The following is an 18,936-nucleotide window of genomic DNA, read 5'->3' on the forward strand; positions in this document are numbered from 1 at the left end:
TCATTGATAAATACATATATCACAATATACTGATATAAATATACTAATTAGAGCACATGTATATGTTTGCCAAAATTCTACTATTAAAAATAATGTTCTTGTTCAGGAATAGGCTTATACAAGGTTACAACATTCAGTAAAAAATATTCCTAAAGCCTCTCTGTTCACAGCTTTTCACACATTCATTTATTCCTCTGACAGCACAGCACACGGCACAAAGTAGGCACTCAACTAGTATTTACAGAATGCATGAATTTAAAGCCGGTGTCATAAATGTCCAGTCAATAAAACAAAAATAACCAACTTAAAGGTAAAAAATTTGGAGCCAAGTGTTATGCATCTATCTCACTCTGCTAGATTTTCAGTACTTCTTCCACTGAGTCCAAACAGGATTTGCAATGATTTGAATAACAATAGACCTATTATGGAAGAATTACAAAGAATATGAAACTAAGATCATAAACCATACAGTAGATCTTCATATTTAAGACAGCACATTTTACACAAGTGTTGAAAATGCTAATTTTGGGTCTCAGCGATTCCAACTTAATAGGTCTCTGATCAGGGATTAGAAAGTTTTAAACATTTGAAACAAGTTTCTCTCTGATTCTGATGCAACTGTTATAAGAACCATATTAGAGAAATAGTCCCATGTATGATAAGGGGAAAACTAAACTAAATCTGTTTCTGCACCTGAGCCTTGAATTTAGCTCTTGCTTTCCTGGCAGCCAAGACAAAAAGGAATTAAAGAAAGTAACCATCAGCTGATGAGAGGAGGCCTGGCAGTTTGTCAGCGAAGGCCAATAAAGTGCTTCAGATCTTTCTGTAAACAGGCAAAGCATGCACACGGAGGGAAAATAATCCCCTAGCATTAACAAAAAATGACTTCTCAGATGGCACTTCATGCACAAGACTGTAAATTAAAAAAAAGAAAATTTACTTACGAGCAATTTGGAAGACTATATAGAAACATCATCAAATGGGTATGTCTAATTTTCTTTTATTTTCTGCATTTATTTCTGAGACAGAGAGAGCATGTATGCACAGGTGAATACATGCCTGCACACCTGTGCCAGTGGGGGAGGGGGACAGAAGGAGAGTGAGAGAGAGAACCCTAAGCAGGCTCATACCCAGTGCGGACGCAGACACCGGATGCAGGGCTCAATCTCACGACTGAGAGATCGTGACCTGAGCCAAAATCACAAGTCAGACTCTCAGCTACCCGAACCACCTAGATACCCCTAATTTAATGTTAAAGCACAAGTACAAACTTTTACATACTGCTGGCAGCCTCCCTGAAGAACAAGAAAGACACACATTCCTTACACTCCACAGTCCCACTTCTAGAAAGCAGCTGGGATTCAGAAAACTCATTCATGTGTACCAGAAGGATTCAAGACAAGTACCAGTACTACCTGCATTTGCAACAAATCTGAATCATGTTAAATATCAATCATGGAAAATGGATAAACTGTGGTAGGTGCAAGTACAATGGAATATCCATAATAACAGAAAAATGAGTAAACTGGAATTACATGTATCCATATGGATGAATTTCATAAATACAATATTGGGGGGAAAGCCACTTGCAGAAGAAAACACAGTGTGATAACATACATATAAAGGGTAAGAGCATACCCAATAACTCTGTATGTTCTCAAAAACATACCTATGTAGTAAAACTAGAGACAAATGCATGGGATGACAACTACAGTCAGAAGGGCAGGTCCTCTAGATGGGGTGGAAAGGAAAAGAATTAGGGAGAATTGTGGGCTCAATAGTATTGGCCATGTTTTATTTCTTTAGCAGAGTGGTAGTTACCTGGGGCATTGTTATATGTCTGAATTATTTTACAATAAATAAATGAAAATATGAAGGCATACTATCATACCACATTCCAGTAAGGATCTAAGATATAAATGAATGTGGTCCAGGAAGACTCCTTTCCAACTGTAAAGGAAGAGAGGGTGAGGACAGAAGAAAAGACAGGGAACAGGATCTTTATACTAAAGTAGTGCATCCCAGATACAGTCCTCTGAGGTTAGAGACCCAGGAATCTCTGCACAGCAGATACCTTGCAGCCATTAAAACATGTGAGATTAATTAGCATGAACTGGTAGGGAAACATGTCCCCTACATATCTGGAAATAAAAGCAAGCTGCATAGCAGTAATGCTTAGTATAATACCTTTTATATAAAAGAAGATTTACATATACTTGCACATTTGTGGAAAGTTATACAGAGAACCATTAATAGTTGTTGACCTGGGCAGAAGACAAAAGTTCCACTCTATACTCTTTATACTGTCAGGCTGTTTTCATAATAAGCATCTACAATTTTTAAATTAACTTTTATAATTAAACAACTGAGCTCTCCAGCAAGGGCTTGGAGAAATGCTTCTCAACCTCAGCTGCACTTCAAAACCATCTGGACGCTTACATAACTCAACTTCTAGACCCCAGTCCAACTTAAAACCTCTAGGGTCCATGTATCACTATTTTCTAAAAGCTCCATTACAAAAAAATCCAATGGGGGTACCTAGGTGCCTCAGTGGGTTAAATGTGACTTGTGATTTCAGCTCAGGTCATGATCTCAGGGTCTCATGACCCATGTCCCATCTGTCTCGGGCTCTGTGCTGGGCTTAGAGCCTGTTTTAAGAGTCTCTCTCCCCCTCTTCCTCTGCCCCTTACCACCCTTGTGTGCACACATGCACTTTCTCTCTCTCTCTCTCAAAAAAAGTCTAAGGTACATTAAGGGTTCAAACTCATTGTTTTAGATGTTACATGTGCAAATGACAACGTGAGTTATGAAAATTAAAGACACCATCTTGTATAATGACCCAGACAAGAAAACCATCAATGTCTACAGGAGGAAAAACCATAGGCTGGGTTAAACACTTTTTTGAAAAGTAAGCTCTGATACACTGAATCACCTGGGAAGGTTTACCCTCAGAACCCCAAATTCCATTCCACTGAGTAGGGAAGAGAAATCTGCCCTGGAAAAAAGTGTTCCCAGACAGTGACCACATAAGCATTTCACTGGATTCCTACAAAACATCTCATTTTGATTGATACTGCCCTTAATTTGAGGTTGTATCTTTGTTACGTATTTATTTCAGATGTTTAAAAATATTAATAAGCAGTAGGAAAGAACACTCACCATAATCCCATATCCCTTATGGTATTTTAGAATACAAGCCTTCTATTTCGATGATTTTCTCTGCATATATTTACATGTATAATTTCTCATACAAAAGTGGAATCATACTGAATGCCAGGCTTTGTAACCAGCTCTTTTTTTTATGTCTTATAACAAGGATATTCTTTCATGTAATATTTCCTCTGGATGGGCCCACCAGGACCAGGTAACTAACTGTAAAATGTATCCCCAAGTAGCTGAAAGAGCAGACACGTGTGAAGGCGTTAATTCGGAATGAAAACTACTCTGCTGAAATCATCAATTCAGTGTTTACAAGGTTTAAAGATTAGTTGGTGCAGTGACCAACGCAGTGACTGGTGATCAGTCCAGCTCCTTGAGGCTGCTCCTGGTTCAGGAGATGAAGGCACACCGTCACGCATGGAAGAGAAGAAGCTCACGTTCCATCCAAGCCCCTTCCAGGCCAGCCACTAGCTAGTCTTACTGTTACAAACCGTTTTCTAACACAATAAAAAGGTTTTTTTGAAGCTGTTTTCTTAAGTAATTTGTTTTTCTAGGCACTGTGAACTATTTTAACTGAATAAGCTTACCTTTGTGGAAACTCCACAACAGTGTTAGTCATTATGTGATAAATATTTTCAGATTCATTGCTGGCTCCATTTTAAGGCCTTGCCCTCATTTTTACTTACACTACTTGGAATCTTCTGCAAACCAACACTTAACTCTTTTCTGGAAGATGACACGATAAATACAAATAAATAGGCAAGCAAATGAAGACACAGACATAATCACTTCTCCAGCACTGCCAAGATCTCACCGCATTGTAATGCCTCAGGCCTCCGTCTCCCTCACCTGTTTCTGGAGGGCAGGTCAAAAGGTTTCATTTGGCTTGGTATCCCTAAATCCTAGCATCAAACCCTAGTACATGGTAATGTTTTAAGAAAAACATGTGTTCAGTACCCTAGAGTTCTGGGCCTTCTCATTGAGAGAATGCCCAATATCCCAAGAGCCTATAGTTTGTGCTCACGAACATAGAAAGTAATGGCTGTCTTATGATGAGGCCTCCATGCTGTGCTGCGTGTTACCAGTTAAGATCAATTCCGAAATCAGATCCTTCTCCTGAATTTCCCAGTGTTACTGACAAGCACCACCATTCACTCCTTTTGGTCACTAGGCTTGATGCCTCCTTGCCTCTAGTTCAACTATCTCTCTTCATCTACTGTAGCTACCAGAGCCTGTCAGTTTTAACCCTGCAAACATCTCTCCTCTGTCCCTCATCCATTCCCATGTCTATTAGTCTAATTAAAATGCTCAGGATCTCTCCAAGAATTAGATCATGACATCATGCCTTTATATAGTCTGTCTTTCACAGGGTGGCCAGATGAATCCTCCTGGAACCTCAACTGTAACTCTGATCACATCGCTTCCCTACTCCTACGTCTTCAAGGGTCCCCACTGCCTGTGGATTTAGCTTCCATGTGCTTGATCTTGAGTTAAAAGTCAATTCATTCAACAGCCCTGTTTTGTGTACGTACAAGTAGAGCAAGGTCCAGGTTCAGGGAAGGAAAAGAAAAATGTACAAAACATGAGACTCATCTTTCGGGAACAGATCACACAATAGCAGAGGCAGACCTGTACAGGAAGAGCTATAAAACTACAAGTGGTAAGAGCTTTTTAAAAAAGGCAAAATACATGGATGATGGAAGTACAGAGATGAGAAAGATTAATTCTGGCTAGGGGAATCAAGGAAGGCTTCATGAAGGAGGTGGAATTTAAACAAAAAAAAAAAATTAAAAGAAGTATTTCTGATGCAGGAAATAGTAAAAACTAAAAAAAAGACAAATGAGAAAGCACATAATAGCTTCCTGGAATTCAGAAGGAAGTGCTGGGTTAACACACTGGTAGGTGAGGGAAAGAAACAGAAAACAAGACTGAAAAGTTTGCAGTCATCTGGGGGTTCCGGACTGACATGCCCAGAGACCTGTATTCACCGTTCGAGGTTTAGCAGAATGACCTGGTCATAGCTGTGCTCTGAGAGGCACCTCACAGAGGTGTGAAAACTGACTGGAGAGGAAGAAAGGAAGACTGGGAGAGCAGGGGACCAGTTTCTGCAATAATATGTAATAAGAAGTGGGGGCTGGGATTAGACCTGAAGCAGGAAAAAATGCACCACTGGCCAGAGTACATCCAGCAATACCCGTAGGGGACAACGCCAACGACTCACACTTATTTTATCTGTTTCTTTCCTGCTGGACTGAGGAGCTTCTGGGTCCAGGTGACACAGTATGCATCTCAAGTTTCAGGGCCATTCCAGTTAGGCTGTGGTGTGTGGCACTGACAGCTTGTGGACCCACCACTACCCAAGCTTGGTGAGACTCGTCCCAGGTACCACCCTTGTCCTTCCATATATTCCTCAGTCAGAACACTGTGTGTCCTCCTCTGTGGCTCGTGTAGCCTCCAACATCAAGTCCATACTGCTCTCCACTTCCAGGTTTTCTCCAACTCTCTACCTCATCACCTCCTAAACCCAGACACTGGGCCCCTTGCCATACTGCCAAATGGCCGGCCAACTTGCCTGTGTCCCCAGTCTCTTCTCCCCATGGGCACTCCCTCCCTTCCTCTCCAGTCCCTCCCCTGCAACCCTCTCGGAAATCACCTATTCATTTCCTTGCTTCCTCTGATACGGCAAGGATTCTCCTGCTTACCATTCTTACTTCTAGACTCTACCTTCTTGTAATAACAACAGCTCCTTTGAGGTTATACCGTTTGACCATGACATCCTCCCTTTGTCCATGTTGTCAGCTATTTAACTTCAAATCCCCCCACCACCACTCATCAAAGTTGTTAACATTTGGTGTATATTCTCCCCTCTGCCCCAAGAAACCTGCCAATGCTTCTGGAAGCTAAACCAACCAACACCACCTAGATCAAGCCTAGATCTCCTCTTAGCCGCTCTCCTCCTCTACTCTATCTCAGCCATCCAGCACCAGGGGCACATGCTGGACTTCAGCAGAGACATGAACTGTTTCGCCTCAAAAGCTGCCCATTCTGGCTCATGCAGCACATCCACCACAACTGCTCTTCCAGCCCCGCAGGACTCCAGCCCACCTACCACTGTGCTTTCCCTTGGGCCCTCTTCTCTGTTGACGTTCTATGGTCCATTATTCCCAATGTACGCTTGCCGACCCTAATCTCTTTTTTTAGATTTAAATATTTTATTTCTTTATCTGCCAGAGAGAGAGAGAGAGAGAGAGAGAGAGAGAGAGAGAGAAAGCACAAGCAGGGGGAGCAGCAGAGGAAGAGGAAGAAGCAGGCTCTTCACAAAGAAGGGACTCGATCCTAGCCCCCTGGGATCATGACCTTAGCCCAAGGCAAATGCTTAACTGATGAAGACACCCAGGCTCCCACACTTGACAACTCTTATATACCCTCTACTTTTTCATTCACTTCTCTGGAAAAACTCCACCCTTGGAGGGGGTTGCAAAAAAGGGTGACACTCTAATTCTATCATTCCTTCTTCGCCTATTAGCTGGGGCGCTTCTATAATGAGAAACTTCCTCTCGTCACCTATGTGGAAAGACAGAATTGTCTTGATTCTCTCTTTATTTTTTTATTTTCATTCTCCAAAGTGATTAATGATTTTTGTTATTATAAATATCATTAACTTATTTTAATATCCTCCAAGGTAACTGAAGCATTTTTAAAATCATAAATTTATGGATATAACATATCCCCTTGGATATTCCACTGAATCATGTTCAAGTCTACCATTCACGAACAAAACAAGCCAAGTCCCTCACTGGATCTCTCACCTCCTCCTCCCAGCCAAGCTGCCTGGCCACACCTGTATAGTCTATTTCTTGACCTCTGGCTCACTCCTTTACCGTCTGCCACCACTCCACCAAAACAGCTCTTGCTGGGGAACCTCGGTGGCACAGGTGGTTGGGCATCGGACAGCTGGTTTTGGCTCATGTCATAATCTCAAGGTCATGAGACTGAGCCCTGCACTGGGCTCCATGCTCAGTGCAAAGTCTGTGTGAGATTCTCTCTCCCTCTGTCCCTGCCACTCATGCTTTTTCTCTCTCTCTCTACAATAAACAAATCTTTTAAACAAACAAACAAAACAGCTCTTGCTAATGACCACCATTTTGTCAAGATCAAAGTTGACTTTTCTGGCTTCATTTCATCTGATTCATCTGACCACTCTGAGCTGCTGGCCACTTCCTTTCTCCTTGGAGGAGTCTTCTCCTGACAACGTAACATCCTGGTTTTTGTCCTCCTGTTGGTTTTTCTAGCTTATCATCTGACTCATCTATGCCATGTTGGCAGTCTTAAGGCTCAGCCTTAAGGGCACTATTTTCTCCGCTATACTCTCTACTGAGAAGATCTCACCTATACCTAAGACTTTACTTATCGCTTATACAAAAATGTCTCATAGCAAATTTGTATCATTACCTTTCATCTCTCCCTCTGGACTCCATACACAACTGCCTAAACGACTGCTCTGTCTCTGCATATTTCTATTTACTACATATAAATGAAGTCGGGATCTATGGAAAAAAGAAAATCTCCCTCTTCCCGTAAATGCCAGAACAGAAACCATGGTTGTATCGTAGTCCCAATCATATACTCATTATGTCATATAGTCATATATGTCATACAGTAGATGCTAAGTTAGTATGCGTTGGATGAATGAATAAATGAAAATGAATAAATACCCCCAAATTCCTGAAATTAGTGTGGCTTGTCCTTTTTCAGTAGGCTTATACTTGCTATCACTGAATGTTACTTTATATAAAGTATTTAATATAAAGGGCACATGGCAGTCCCTATACACTGATAAGAAGTTTTAAAAACACACACATATATAATAAAGTTTAGCTGTTTTTATTATTATCATCACTGAATTCATTTTTTGTAGACAAAAACCATTTTCTGATTACCTCTGAATCCATTCCCAAACACTTGTCTAACTCCATGAGGAAAGCTGGTCAAAAGCAAATTCTTACTTTCGGTTTCCCTTGCAATTACGGCCAAGAGACATAGGTCTGGACAGTGAAATATAAGTGGAAGTTTTCTGAGAGGCTTCTGAAAAGGTACTGATTTTCTGGAAATAAATAAAAGGTGTTGGGGGGAACTGTGGTATTCTTCCTTTTTCCTCATGTGATGTGATGTCTGGAGTCACAGCAACTATCTTGCAACTATGAAAGAAAGGCCAACAAAACTGCAGAACCACTGAAGGAGCAGAAGCAGCAGTCTACCCCAAGTCTTCTCGTTATATGAGAAAAGTAAACTCTTCTTTTCTTTTCTATTACTTGTATCTAAAAACATCTGACATTCTGCTCACTAACAAGATTCTCTTTCAGACAAACCACCTTACTTTTTTAATCTTTTTCTTTGTGAATCTTCTAAAATCTTTTTGCTCTTTGTTAAATTTCTCTGTCCCTCTCCCTAATAGTGTAACTGAAATAAAATACCAAGTATATTTACATACACACAAACACATACTTTTTGTTTTTTTTACAAAATAGAAAATGACAATTTAAAAGTAAAGAAAGATTCCTTAAATTTCTTATACTGAGTTCATCTGCAAATATACAGAGATCAAAATAACATCTGCTTGGTGATATGCCATCAAAAAGAATTTAGGTCTCCTTGCTTTTCTCACTCAGACTAAAAACCAAACTCTAAGATAAAGTATTTTCATGTCTACTCAGGTGCATCAATATCAGCATGTGATATATTCTGATGTAATTCCAAAGTCAAGAATCATATAAATATGCAGCTAGACAAGAAATCAATTTATACACAAAGCTTAACTACACAATATAGACTATATTTAATTTTTCCAAAAAAGGAAATGCAAGAAGTATAATACTTAAGGAACTGATAAAGCTGAATAAATAGATTAAACTATGATTATCCTATTAGTAAGACCAGGATATTTCACCTGTATTCTTAATATGACATGCATTTAGATTTATAAAAGGTAAGACCCAGTTGGCTGTAGAGAATTTTCTTAGAGTAAAAAAAGAGAGAGAGAGAGAGAGAATATGAATTAAATTATCTTGGGCCACTGCCCTTTTCAGTCTGTTTTCAGTCCCCTACCTATAAAACAAGGAAAGTATGGACTGGTGTTCAGACTGTTCTCTGCACAGCCTATCCAGGCAAGTCTGCAAGCCTTCCACTCTGACTCAGGCAAAGCAGATCTGCTTTTATCTGTTTAAATATTCATCTTTTATATAAGATAAGATTTTTGTTAAAGAACTCAGGAACTAAAAATAACTTGAAAATTACTGGACAAAATGCTCTCCTTGGGCTCTTCTGATATTAATATTCATGATAAAATGATTTCTTTAAGCTCCAAAGCCTTAAATATTTTAAGAGCAAATCTATTCATCTAAATATGTACACAGAAAGTTCATGTGACAATGTGGGCTTGCTTTATTTTCAGAAATATATTCAAATAGAACTAATGTTTTTACCTCGTGAAAATGCCATCCACGATTCCAATTGTTGCTTCCTCTGCAGGAACGTAGGAGCCAATCTGAGCCATGATAGTAATCAATGCAACTTGTTTTATGTAGGAGCTCTTTCCACCCATGTTTGGTCCAGTGATTATCATTACTCTCTCTGAATCCCCCTAGAAAATTAAAAAGAAATTTTACTTGTTGTACCCAAAGGGCTTTTATGTAATATCTATAATTTATTCCATAAATGAGAATGCATTGGGCAAAAGATGGCTTTCTGGTATTTAAATACATTACTGATTAAGTATCACAAAGGGAAAGAGGACCTCTTTGTCTTCAACCTGAACCATGCTATTGCAGAAGAATTCTGAGCAATATACAGGATGGTTTCCACATATGAAAAAGGAAACCAGAAGCAACCTAAATGAGGTAACTACTACGGCTTTCTCATTAAACATTCATCAATCTGACTCTTTGTGTGTTTTTAATATTGCTTATATTTAAAATCTGTCAATTTCCATTTATCCATCCTAAAACTGCACACATTATATAGCTAATTGCTCAAGGCCCTAATTTGAGTTGGTAGCACAAGAATTTTTTCAGTTCTAGATGGACGACTACTGAAGAGGTTTATAATGCCAAATTCTAGGTATTAGCTTTATCAGCATTTTTCACTGGCATTTCACCAGAGCATGTAAAGGAGGCAGAAAAGCGGGGACACCTGGGTGGCTCAAAGGGTTCAGCCTCTGCCTTCGGCTCAGGTCTTGATCTCAGGGTCCTGGGATCAAGCCCCACATTGGGGTCTCGGTTCAGCAGGGAGCCTGCTTCCTCCTCTCTCTGCCTGCCTCTCTGCCTCCTTGTGATCTCTCTGTCAAATAAATAAATAAAATCTAAAAGAAAAAGTAGCAGAAAAGCTCAAACACTTACACTAATTTAACTTCTAGAACTTGCCTCTATTAACCAATTACAGTACTTGCCACATATAGACTTGTCCTAAGGGAAATTGTCCAGCAGGAGACCTCTGCAGCAAGTGAGCCCGAGGCATCCATGTGCTGTGCTCTGTGAACCCACCATGCTGGGCAATACCTGCTTGGTCAAGAGTGGCCACTGTGTAACTCACCAAGAGTCTTAGAGATGGCCTCACATAAAAGGGCTTCTGGAACTAATCAAATAATCTCTTGGGAGTTTAAACTGAGTACCACGCACTGATTCAATCTGGAGGAAGACGGAACAAGGCCACAAAGCACTGGAGATCATGAGTAAGAAGTTACGAGGAAACAAAAGGAATGAAGAAAAATTACACAGAGCAGGGAGTAAAGGGATAGTTAGCAATGAAAAGGAAGAAAAAGCAGAGGAGAGGGGTGCCTGGGTGGCTCAGTAGGTTGCGCCTCTGCCTTTGGCTCCGGTCATGATCTCAGGGACCTGGGATCAAGCCCTGCATTGGGCTCTCTGCTCAGCGGGGAGCCTGCTTCCCTCTCTCTCTGCCTCCTTATAAATAAATAAAATCTTAAAAAAAAAAAAAAAAAGCAGAGGAGAGCACAGAGTAGTTGAGAAATTTCATGCCAATAATGAGGGTCTCAAAGTTAAAATATCATGAACTCTTACTATTGAGGGGATAAAAAGAAAACCAGTTCCATCTCTAAAGTTGTCTTATATCCTAATTAACCAGACATTTCTAGACTCACTAAAGCCAAGCTGTACTAGAGATCTTGTTCTCCCTGTGATTCATTTCTCTTATGGTTACAGGTAGCTTTAAAATGAGGGTCACATGTCTCCATTACTTGAAGGAACTTGAATGAATCTATGTTTCTTGGAACAGAAAAAGCTTAGCACACTGAAAGCAAAGAGAGAAACTTTGCATGAGTAGAATGATGAAAATAATGATTAAAATAAAATTAATTATTCTACAGAGATTTAAAAATAATAAGCCTAGGGGCGCCTGGGTGGCTCAGTGGGTTAAGCCGCTGCCTTCGGCTCAGGTCATGATCTCAGGGTCCTGGGATCGAGTCCCACATCGGGCTCTCTGCTCAGCAGGGGGTCTGCTTCCCTTCCTCTCTCTCTGTGATCTCTTCCCTTCCTCTCTCCTACTGTGATCTCTCTCTGTCAAATAAATAAATAAAATCTTTAAAAAAAATAAAATAATAATAAGCCTATTATAAATAGTCAAACTTGGGACTTACCCAAATATTTCAAAAATTTAAATAAAATGAGCTTTTTTAAAATTGGCAAAAATGACACAAGAAATAGCTAATCTGAATAATCCTACATCTATTAAAGAAACTCATCTGTAATTAAAAGCCTTTCCACAAGAAAAACTCCAAACCCAGATAATTTCTCCACTGATTCTTACAAACATGTAAGAAATAGCACTTATCTTATAAAAACTCTTCTACAGAATAGAACAAGGGCAACTCTTACCAAAACACTTCAAAACTCCAACAGAATCTTGATAGCAAAAACCCAACAAGAACATTACAAAAAAAAAAAAAGAATTACAGTCCAATTTCATCCACAAAAATGTATGTAAAACTCCTTAGTATATCAATAAGCAAATCCAAAGCTATACAGACACTTAGAGTTTTTGAGGAGTATAGGGTTGGTTTAATATTCAAAGACCAATCAAAGTAATTTACCACATTAAAAGAATAAAGAAGACAAATCAGATGATGATTTTCAAGGACACAGAGAAAGCATTTGATAAAAGTCAGTATTTACTCATTAAAAAAAAAAGGCATGAAAAGGAAATAAAAGGTACAATATTTGGAAAAATAATACATCTGTCATTAATCCTACAGATCATGATTATGTTTCCAGAAAATTTAAAGAAACCTATAAAAATTATTATAATCAATGATTAAGCAAGATCTTTGGAAGTAAGGTCAGTATTCAAAAGTCAACTTTATTTCTAGACTTTAGCAATAAGTAGTTAAAAACAGAAAATTTACTGATAAAATTGACCACAGTATCAAAAAAACTCAAATACCTAGGAATAAATCTAACGAAATAAGCAAGATAGGGAAACACAAAAGACACAGCAAACTATAAAATATCTCTGAAAGAAATGAAAGAACACCTAAGTAAATGAAAGAATATACTATGTTCATGGACTGAAAAGCTCAATACTGTAATGTGACAATAAATAAATTCCTATGGTTCTGGCATAAAGACCCACAGTGGAATAAAGTAGAAACAGACTGGGGCACCTGGGCAGCTCAGCCAGTTGAGCATCTGATTTTTGACTTCAGCTCAGGTCATGATCTCGGGGTTGTGAGATTGAGCTCTGTGCACAGGGCTCCGCACTCAGCAGGGAGTCTGCTTGTCCCTCTCCCTCTGCTCCTCTCTCTGCTCGCACTCTCTCTCTCTCAATAAATAAAATTTTTAAGAAAAAAACACAAACAGATTGATGTGTATATAGTTACTTGATTTATGACAAAGGACACACTGCAGTACAGTACACAAAGGATGATCTTTTGATGATGGTGTTTGGTCAAAAGGATGTCCTTAAAGAAAAATAAGAAATCCTGACCCCTAACTTACATCATAAACAAAAATCAGTTTCAGGTACATTACAGCTTCAACAGACAACAAACAAACAAACAAACAAACAAACAAGATTATTAGACAATAATATATGATTTTGGGGTAGAGAAAGATTCTTTAAGAGATCACAAATCCTAATTAGCTATAAAGGAAGATTTAAAAATGGAAGTACATTGGGATTTTATTTATTTATTTATTTGATAGAAAGCACAAGCAGGGAGAGCAACAGGCAGAGAGAGAGGGAGAAGCAGGGTCCCCGCCAAGCAGGGAGCCCATTGTGGGACTCCATCCCGGAACTCCAGGATCATGACCTGAGCCAAAGGCAGTTGCTTAACCAACTGAGCACCCAGGTGCTCCCATTTGATTAAACACAAAATGAAAAGGCCTAAAATAAAGTAATACTCCTAGGCAGTAAAAACACCAAAACAATGGAAAAATGGGCAAAGGACATGAACAGGATATTTATAGAAAAAGAAACACTCAAGGCCAAAAACACAGTCTTAATCAGGAAAAGGAAAAGGAAATTGAAGGATTGTTCAAGGGACCTATAAGCTATCTCTAACATTCAAATGAAGAAAACTGAACATTTCTGAAGGAATAATTTTTAAAAGACACTTTCAGAAAATTCATCATATTATCAAAAGGCTTAAGAGTCTACTTATGCGGCATGTTGGAAGTATATGGAGGGCAATTTGGAAAGGCCTAGTAAAGTTAAAGATTCTGTATTACTGGTCTACATGACCCAGCAATTCCTCTTCTAGGAGTCTACCCTAGAAAAATAAGCAAGTACTCAGAAAGATATTTATATTCATTCTAGTACTGTTTGTATTCATAATAGGAAAAAAAAAGGCAATCTAACTGTCTATCATTAGGAAAATGAAAAGATGTACTTTGTACAATTACGAAAACAATCATTTACAAAATAGCATATGACAGGTTCAGTGTGCCATATTTGTGTACACTTTAAAAATACACAAAATTATATATTGTTAAAATATAAATAAATAAAAGAACAAAAATATGCATAAGGATAACAAGTAACATGAGGATAATGGTTACCAGTGAGATAAGGAAGTGAAGGGGGAGGTCTGTAACACTTTATTTACTTTAAATATATCTAAAGTTCATATCACAGAAGGTCATTCTCTATGATATCTGAGTGAAGGATAAATGGGTATCTGCTATACTGTTTTCTACACTTTTTTCACTTGTTTGAAATACCAGGTAGTTGAAAATTATTTAAATGAATTATTTTAAGATTTAATTATTTATTTCATAAATAATTGTCATGAACCATCAAATAACTCTTTACAAATCCCTTAACATATTTAGGAAAAATTTACACAGTTTCAAATGACATTTCTTTATTTGGATTTCCAGCATATTTACATAAAAATAGAACACCAGAAAAAAACTCTACATACTAGAAAGTAAAGAATGTAATACAAGGCAGAATAACCTACACAAGGGTTACAATGTGTCACGAGGGAGCCCTGAATGGTGAAGGTGTTGTTGGTGGAGCCGCCTCAAGTGGAATTACCAAACGCAGCAAGCAATGGGGGTGGGTGATGGAAGTGCAGACACAAAACAAATTTTTTAAAATAAGTAATTAGGAAAGCTACGAGGAAAAAAAGTATACCCTTTATCTTGTAGATACCTTATTTCTTCCAATCACTTGAAAGATAAAAGGATTTATACTTATGGCTCAATTAGGTATCTTCTTCAAATGGGAATCAAAAATGTGAGAGGGTACTAAAATGTTAAGAGAGCTCTGCAGGTCTCCGTTTCCTAAATTCTAATGTGAGGGGGTTGAATTAAATGATTTCTCATCCTCAAATTCTATGACCCTCTGAAAAATAACATGTCCAAATTCAGACATATGACAGTATGTGGCTCTAGGCTAAATCAAAGAGGGGAAGCTGTGGAATTCACTTGGAAAAATGGTACACAGTGACCCAGTCAGACATGTGGTCCCTTCTGTGGAAGTGGTCTTTCCAGGCCTATCCAGCATCTGAAGACTCCAGACAAGAACTCAGAAGATTTTAAGAAGTGAAACGCTTTCAACTCAACTATCTGTAGGTAATAAAGTGTTGCTTTGCTAATAATCACTAATACTTATACCTGCAGTGGGAAATAAATTATATACTGGGCACACTCTAGTAAATACTAATGGGGAAAAAAGAGACTGTGAAGATTCAGGAGGTATTCTGAGATGCATAAATACCTCTTATCTGCATCTCTACTGCCACCATCCTGGTGGGCCACAGCAGCAGGTCCTGACTAGTCTCTCTGCTTCTCTGCCCACAGATCGTTCTCTACATTGCAGTCAGAGTGACTGCCTTAAAAATTAAAACAGAATTTGCCTCCTGCTAAAAGCCCTCAAATAGCTCCCCAGTTTTCTAATACTAAAGCCCCAACTCCTCACCATGACCTAAAGACCATGCCCGCCTGTGTGGCCTAATCTCCTTCCCCACTCCACATGTTACCTCAGCACTAGCCTGACTGGATTTATGTTCTTCTTCCACCTGCTAAGCTCATTCCTGCCTTTGGGCCTTTCCATAGCTTGTTCCTTCCATCAGAGATGTTTTCCCTGAGATTAGATCCTTTCCATCATTCAAGTCCAAACTCAAACATCAGCTCCCAAGAGAGACCTTTTCTGACCACTCAATCTACCTTAAGCCCCTCTAACCTGTCATACACTATGCTGTTAGCCCATTTTTTTCTTTATACCTTTTATCCCTCTCTGTAATTTCCCTAATTTTCTTGTGTACTTAATACCAATGTCACTGCTAGAAAGTTAAGTTCTCGGGGCGCCTGGGTGGCTCAGTGGGTTAAAGCTTCTGCCTTTGGCTCAAGCCATTATCCCAGAGTCCTGGGATTGAGCCCCTATCCACCTCTCTGCTCAGCGGGGACCCTGCTTCCTCCTCTCTCTCTCTGCTTCTGTGCCTACTTGTGATCTCTATCTGTCAAATAAATAAATAAAATCTTTAAAAAGAAAAAAAAAAAAAAGGAAAGGAAGTTCCCATCTTACTTCCCATCCCCACTGACTACAAGGTCTGACAAAAAAATGGCACTTAATAAATACTGGTGAAAGGCACCACGACAGGGATATTCACCACCCTTACAGATGAAAAAATCATCTGCATTCTCTCTAGAATTAGTCAGGAATATGTGACTCCCTTTCCTCTATAGTCCCTAAGATGACATGGTAAGTGAGGAAATGATCAAGAATCTCACGTGTGCATCTACCTCCCAGCACAGGCTTATGTATCAGAGGCACCACACATCAGAAGGTCCCAGATGTGAAAAACCCATTAAATCTATCTGGAAAACCAGCGAGGATAAGTAAGCATTCCAACGGAGTAGCCAGAAGCCAAGAGCTGGCAAAAACCAAGTTTTAACCCATTCTGGAGCCTACTGAATTTCCCAGGGATGCATTCAACTAGACAGTTGAGACGGTGTCCACACCTGTGCAAGGCATGGAGCACAATGCTGCACACAGAGCAAGTTCTCAAGAAGACACAGAGGGGGCACTTGGGTGGCTCAGTTGGGTGGACATCTGGCTTTGGCTCAGGTCATGATCCCAGGGTTCTGGGATGGAGTCCCACACTGGGCTCCCTGGTTAGCAGGAGCCTGCTTCACCTTCTCTCTCTGTGCTCTCACTCCCAAATAAATAAATAAAATCTCAAAAAAAAAAAAAAAAGAAAAGAAAAGAAAAGAAAACACAGATCGATGGATGGGTGAATGACAATAAACCAACACTGAAGTATTGTACCAAGGGGACTATTTCTGGAGTGTACCTATGGTCTGGCCTGAGTAAACCTTTGAGGAAGCTAGAGATCAATCTTTAAAGTTTCTGCCTTAGTACTGCTGATGTCACCGGTGACAGCACTAGTCAATAAAATCTTAGTATTCTGTATCAAGAATCAAACATGGACTCTAAACCAGTAAGTTTTGAGATAAGTAATCAATTTCCACAAAGAACGCTGTCATCTGTGTAAAGAAAAGAGAAGTAGAGATGAAAACTAGAAGGCAATTGTTAAGGTATCATAAGAAAATCACAGTTAGCACGTGCCACGAGTAACTGTGCTAATGACTAGGTAGGCATCATCTCATTCTGTTCTCACAATGGCCTCACAGGGTCATACAAGTACTACTACATTCCCATGTTACAGGCGAGGAAACAGGCCTGGGTAGTCTAAGGACCTTGCCCAGTAATGTGGAGCTACCAAGTAGCTGAACAGGGATAGTAAGCAAAGATCATCCCCGTGACAGATGTCTCACAGGGCCTCCCTTCTCAATGACAGGCAGACACATTCACTGCCAGATACAAGGGCTGCTCTAGCGCAGGGCCAGCAACCCTGGTTCTATTGTTGGGTATACTGTGATGACGGTCAGTCAGAATGCCCCTGAAGTCAGGAGATGCACTGCAAAAATAAAATAAAATGAAAGGAAACAATAAAATTGTCACATGTTAATTTCAAAGACTTGGGCATCAGTTAATTTTCTACAAGAAAGATTTCCTTCCTTGACAGGTACAGATATTGACATCGATCTTCAAAAAAGACTCATGGCAGAACTATTTTTATAATAGTTGCAGACTGCTGAAAAAGTTTGGCAGTTTTAAAGTGTTTTATTCCCTGAACATGTCAATCAGTAACAGGTTACAGTGAGAAACTCCCTAGTGAAAGCCTCCTCCAGATAAGCTCTTAGCCAAATCCTTGCACTTTTAACCCAAGGGGATCTACAAACAGAAAGGGGGATAATGAAGTTGGAGAGGAGCACAGGCTGTATGCTGACATGCTAAGGAAAGGGTCCAGACCCTTGTGATGCCTGGATGCTGTCCAATTTATATTCCACAGAGAGTTAGTTGTTACTCAACCTAAACCCTCATTCTGTGGATGAAGAAACTGAAGAGTACAGTGGTCTATCCAAGATGATAATAAAATAACAGCTAACCAAGGTATGAATTTACACCTCTAATCAACTCCCCCACTACCTTTGTGTACCAACGAGTGATATGGGATGAGTTTTAAAAACAGAACAAAGAAAGTGCTAGGATAAAAAAGAGATTATTTTTGGCCAGAGTAATGGTGAAAGAACAGAGAAGGCAGTAATATCTTTTCGCTCATGAGGGATGAGTAGGAGTTCCATCAATGGAGATGGGTTATAGACAGGAAGATAGAAGAAGGAACATTCTGGGCAGAGGTAGCAATATAGGTCAGAACACTTTAAAAAATAAGCAGTTATCATACAAAATATCCTTTTTTTTTTTTTTTAGAATTTATTTATTTATTTGACAGAAAGAGATCACAAGTAGGCAGAGAGAGAGAGGAGGAAGCAGGCTCCCCGCCGAGCAGAGATCCCGATGCGGGACTCGATCCCAGGACCCTGGGATCACGACCCGAGCTGAAGGCAGTGGCCTAACCCACTGAGCCACCCAGGCGCCCCCAAAATATCCTTCTTTATCTCACTGTGTCAGAAGCAGGAAGAAATGGGCACCTGAAGTAAGAAAGAAGTAACAAAAAACAATGTTAAAATGCCATTGGTGGGGCACCTGGGTGGCTCAGTATGTTAAGCCTCTGCCTTTAGCTCAGGTCATGATCTCAGGGTCCTGGGATCAAGCCCTGCATCGCGCTCTCTGCTCAGCAGGGAGCCTGCTTCCTCCTCTCTCTCTGCCTGTCTCTCTGCCTACTTGTGATCTGTCAAATAAATAAATAAAATCTTTAAAAAAAATGCCACTGGTGTTTCCTCAGTTTTTTAACAATGT

The 18,936-nt window shown here is 39.5% G+C and overlaps 1 protein-coding gene across 1 annotated transcript in view; it reads right to left on the reverse strand.

The window, feature by feature from the left end:
- The window catches only part of MSH3 (mutS homolog 3), a gene marked incomplete at its 5' end in the record, with an annotated part of 182,047 nt that overhangs the window by 27,585 nt on the left and 135,526 nt on the right, over nucleotides 1-18,936 (reverse strand). Inside the window, 1 exon segment of the mRNA XM_082724737.1 lies at nucleotides 9,642-9,799. Coding sequence (XP_082580863.1) covers nucleotides 9,642-9,799 — 158 coding nt within the window.

This window comes from Mustela nivalis, assembly GCF_964662115.1.
Source record: "Mustela nivalis genome assembly, chromosome: 3".
Classification (NCBI taxonomy): domain Eukaryota; kingdom Metazoa; phylum Chordata; class Mammalia; order Carnivora; family Mustelidae; genus Mustela; species Mustela nivalis.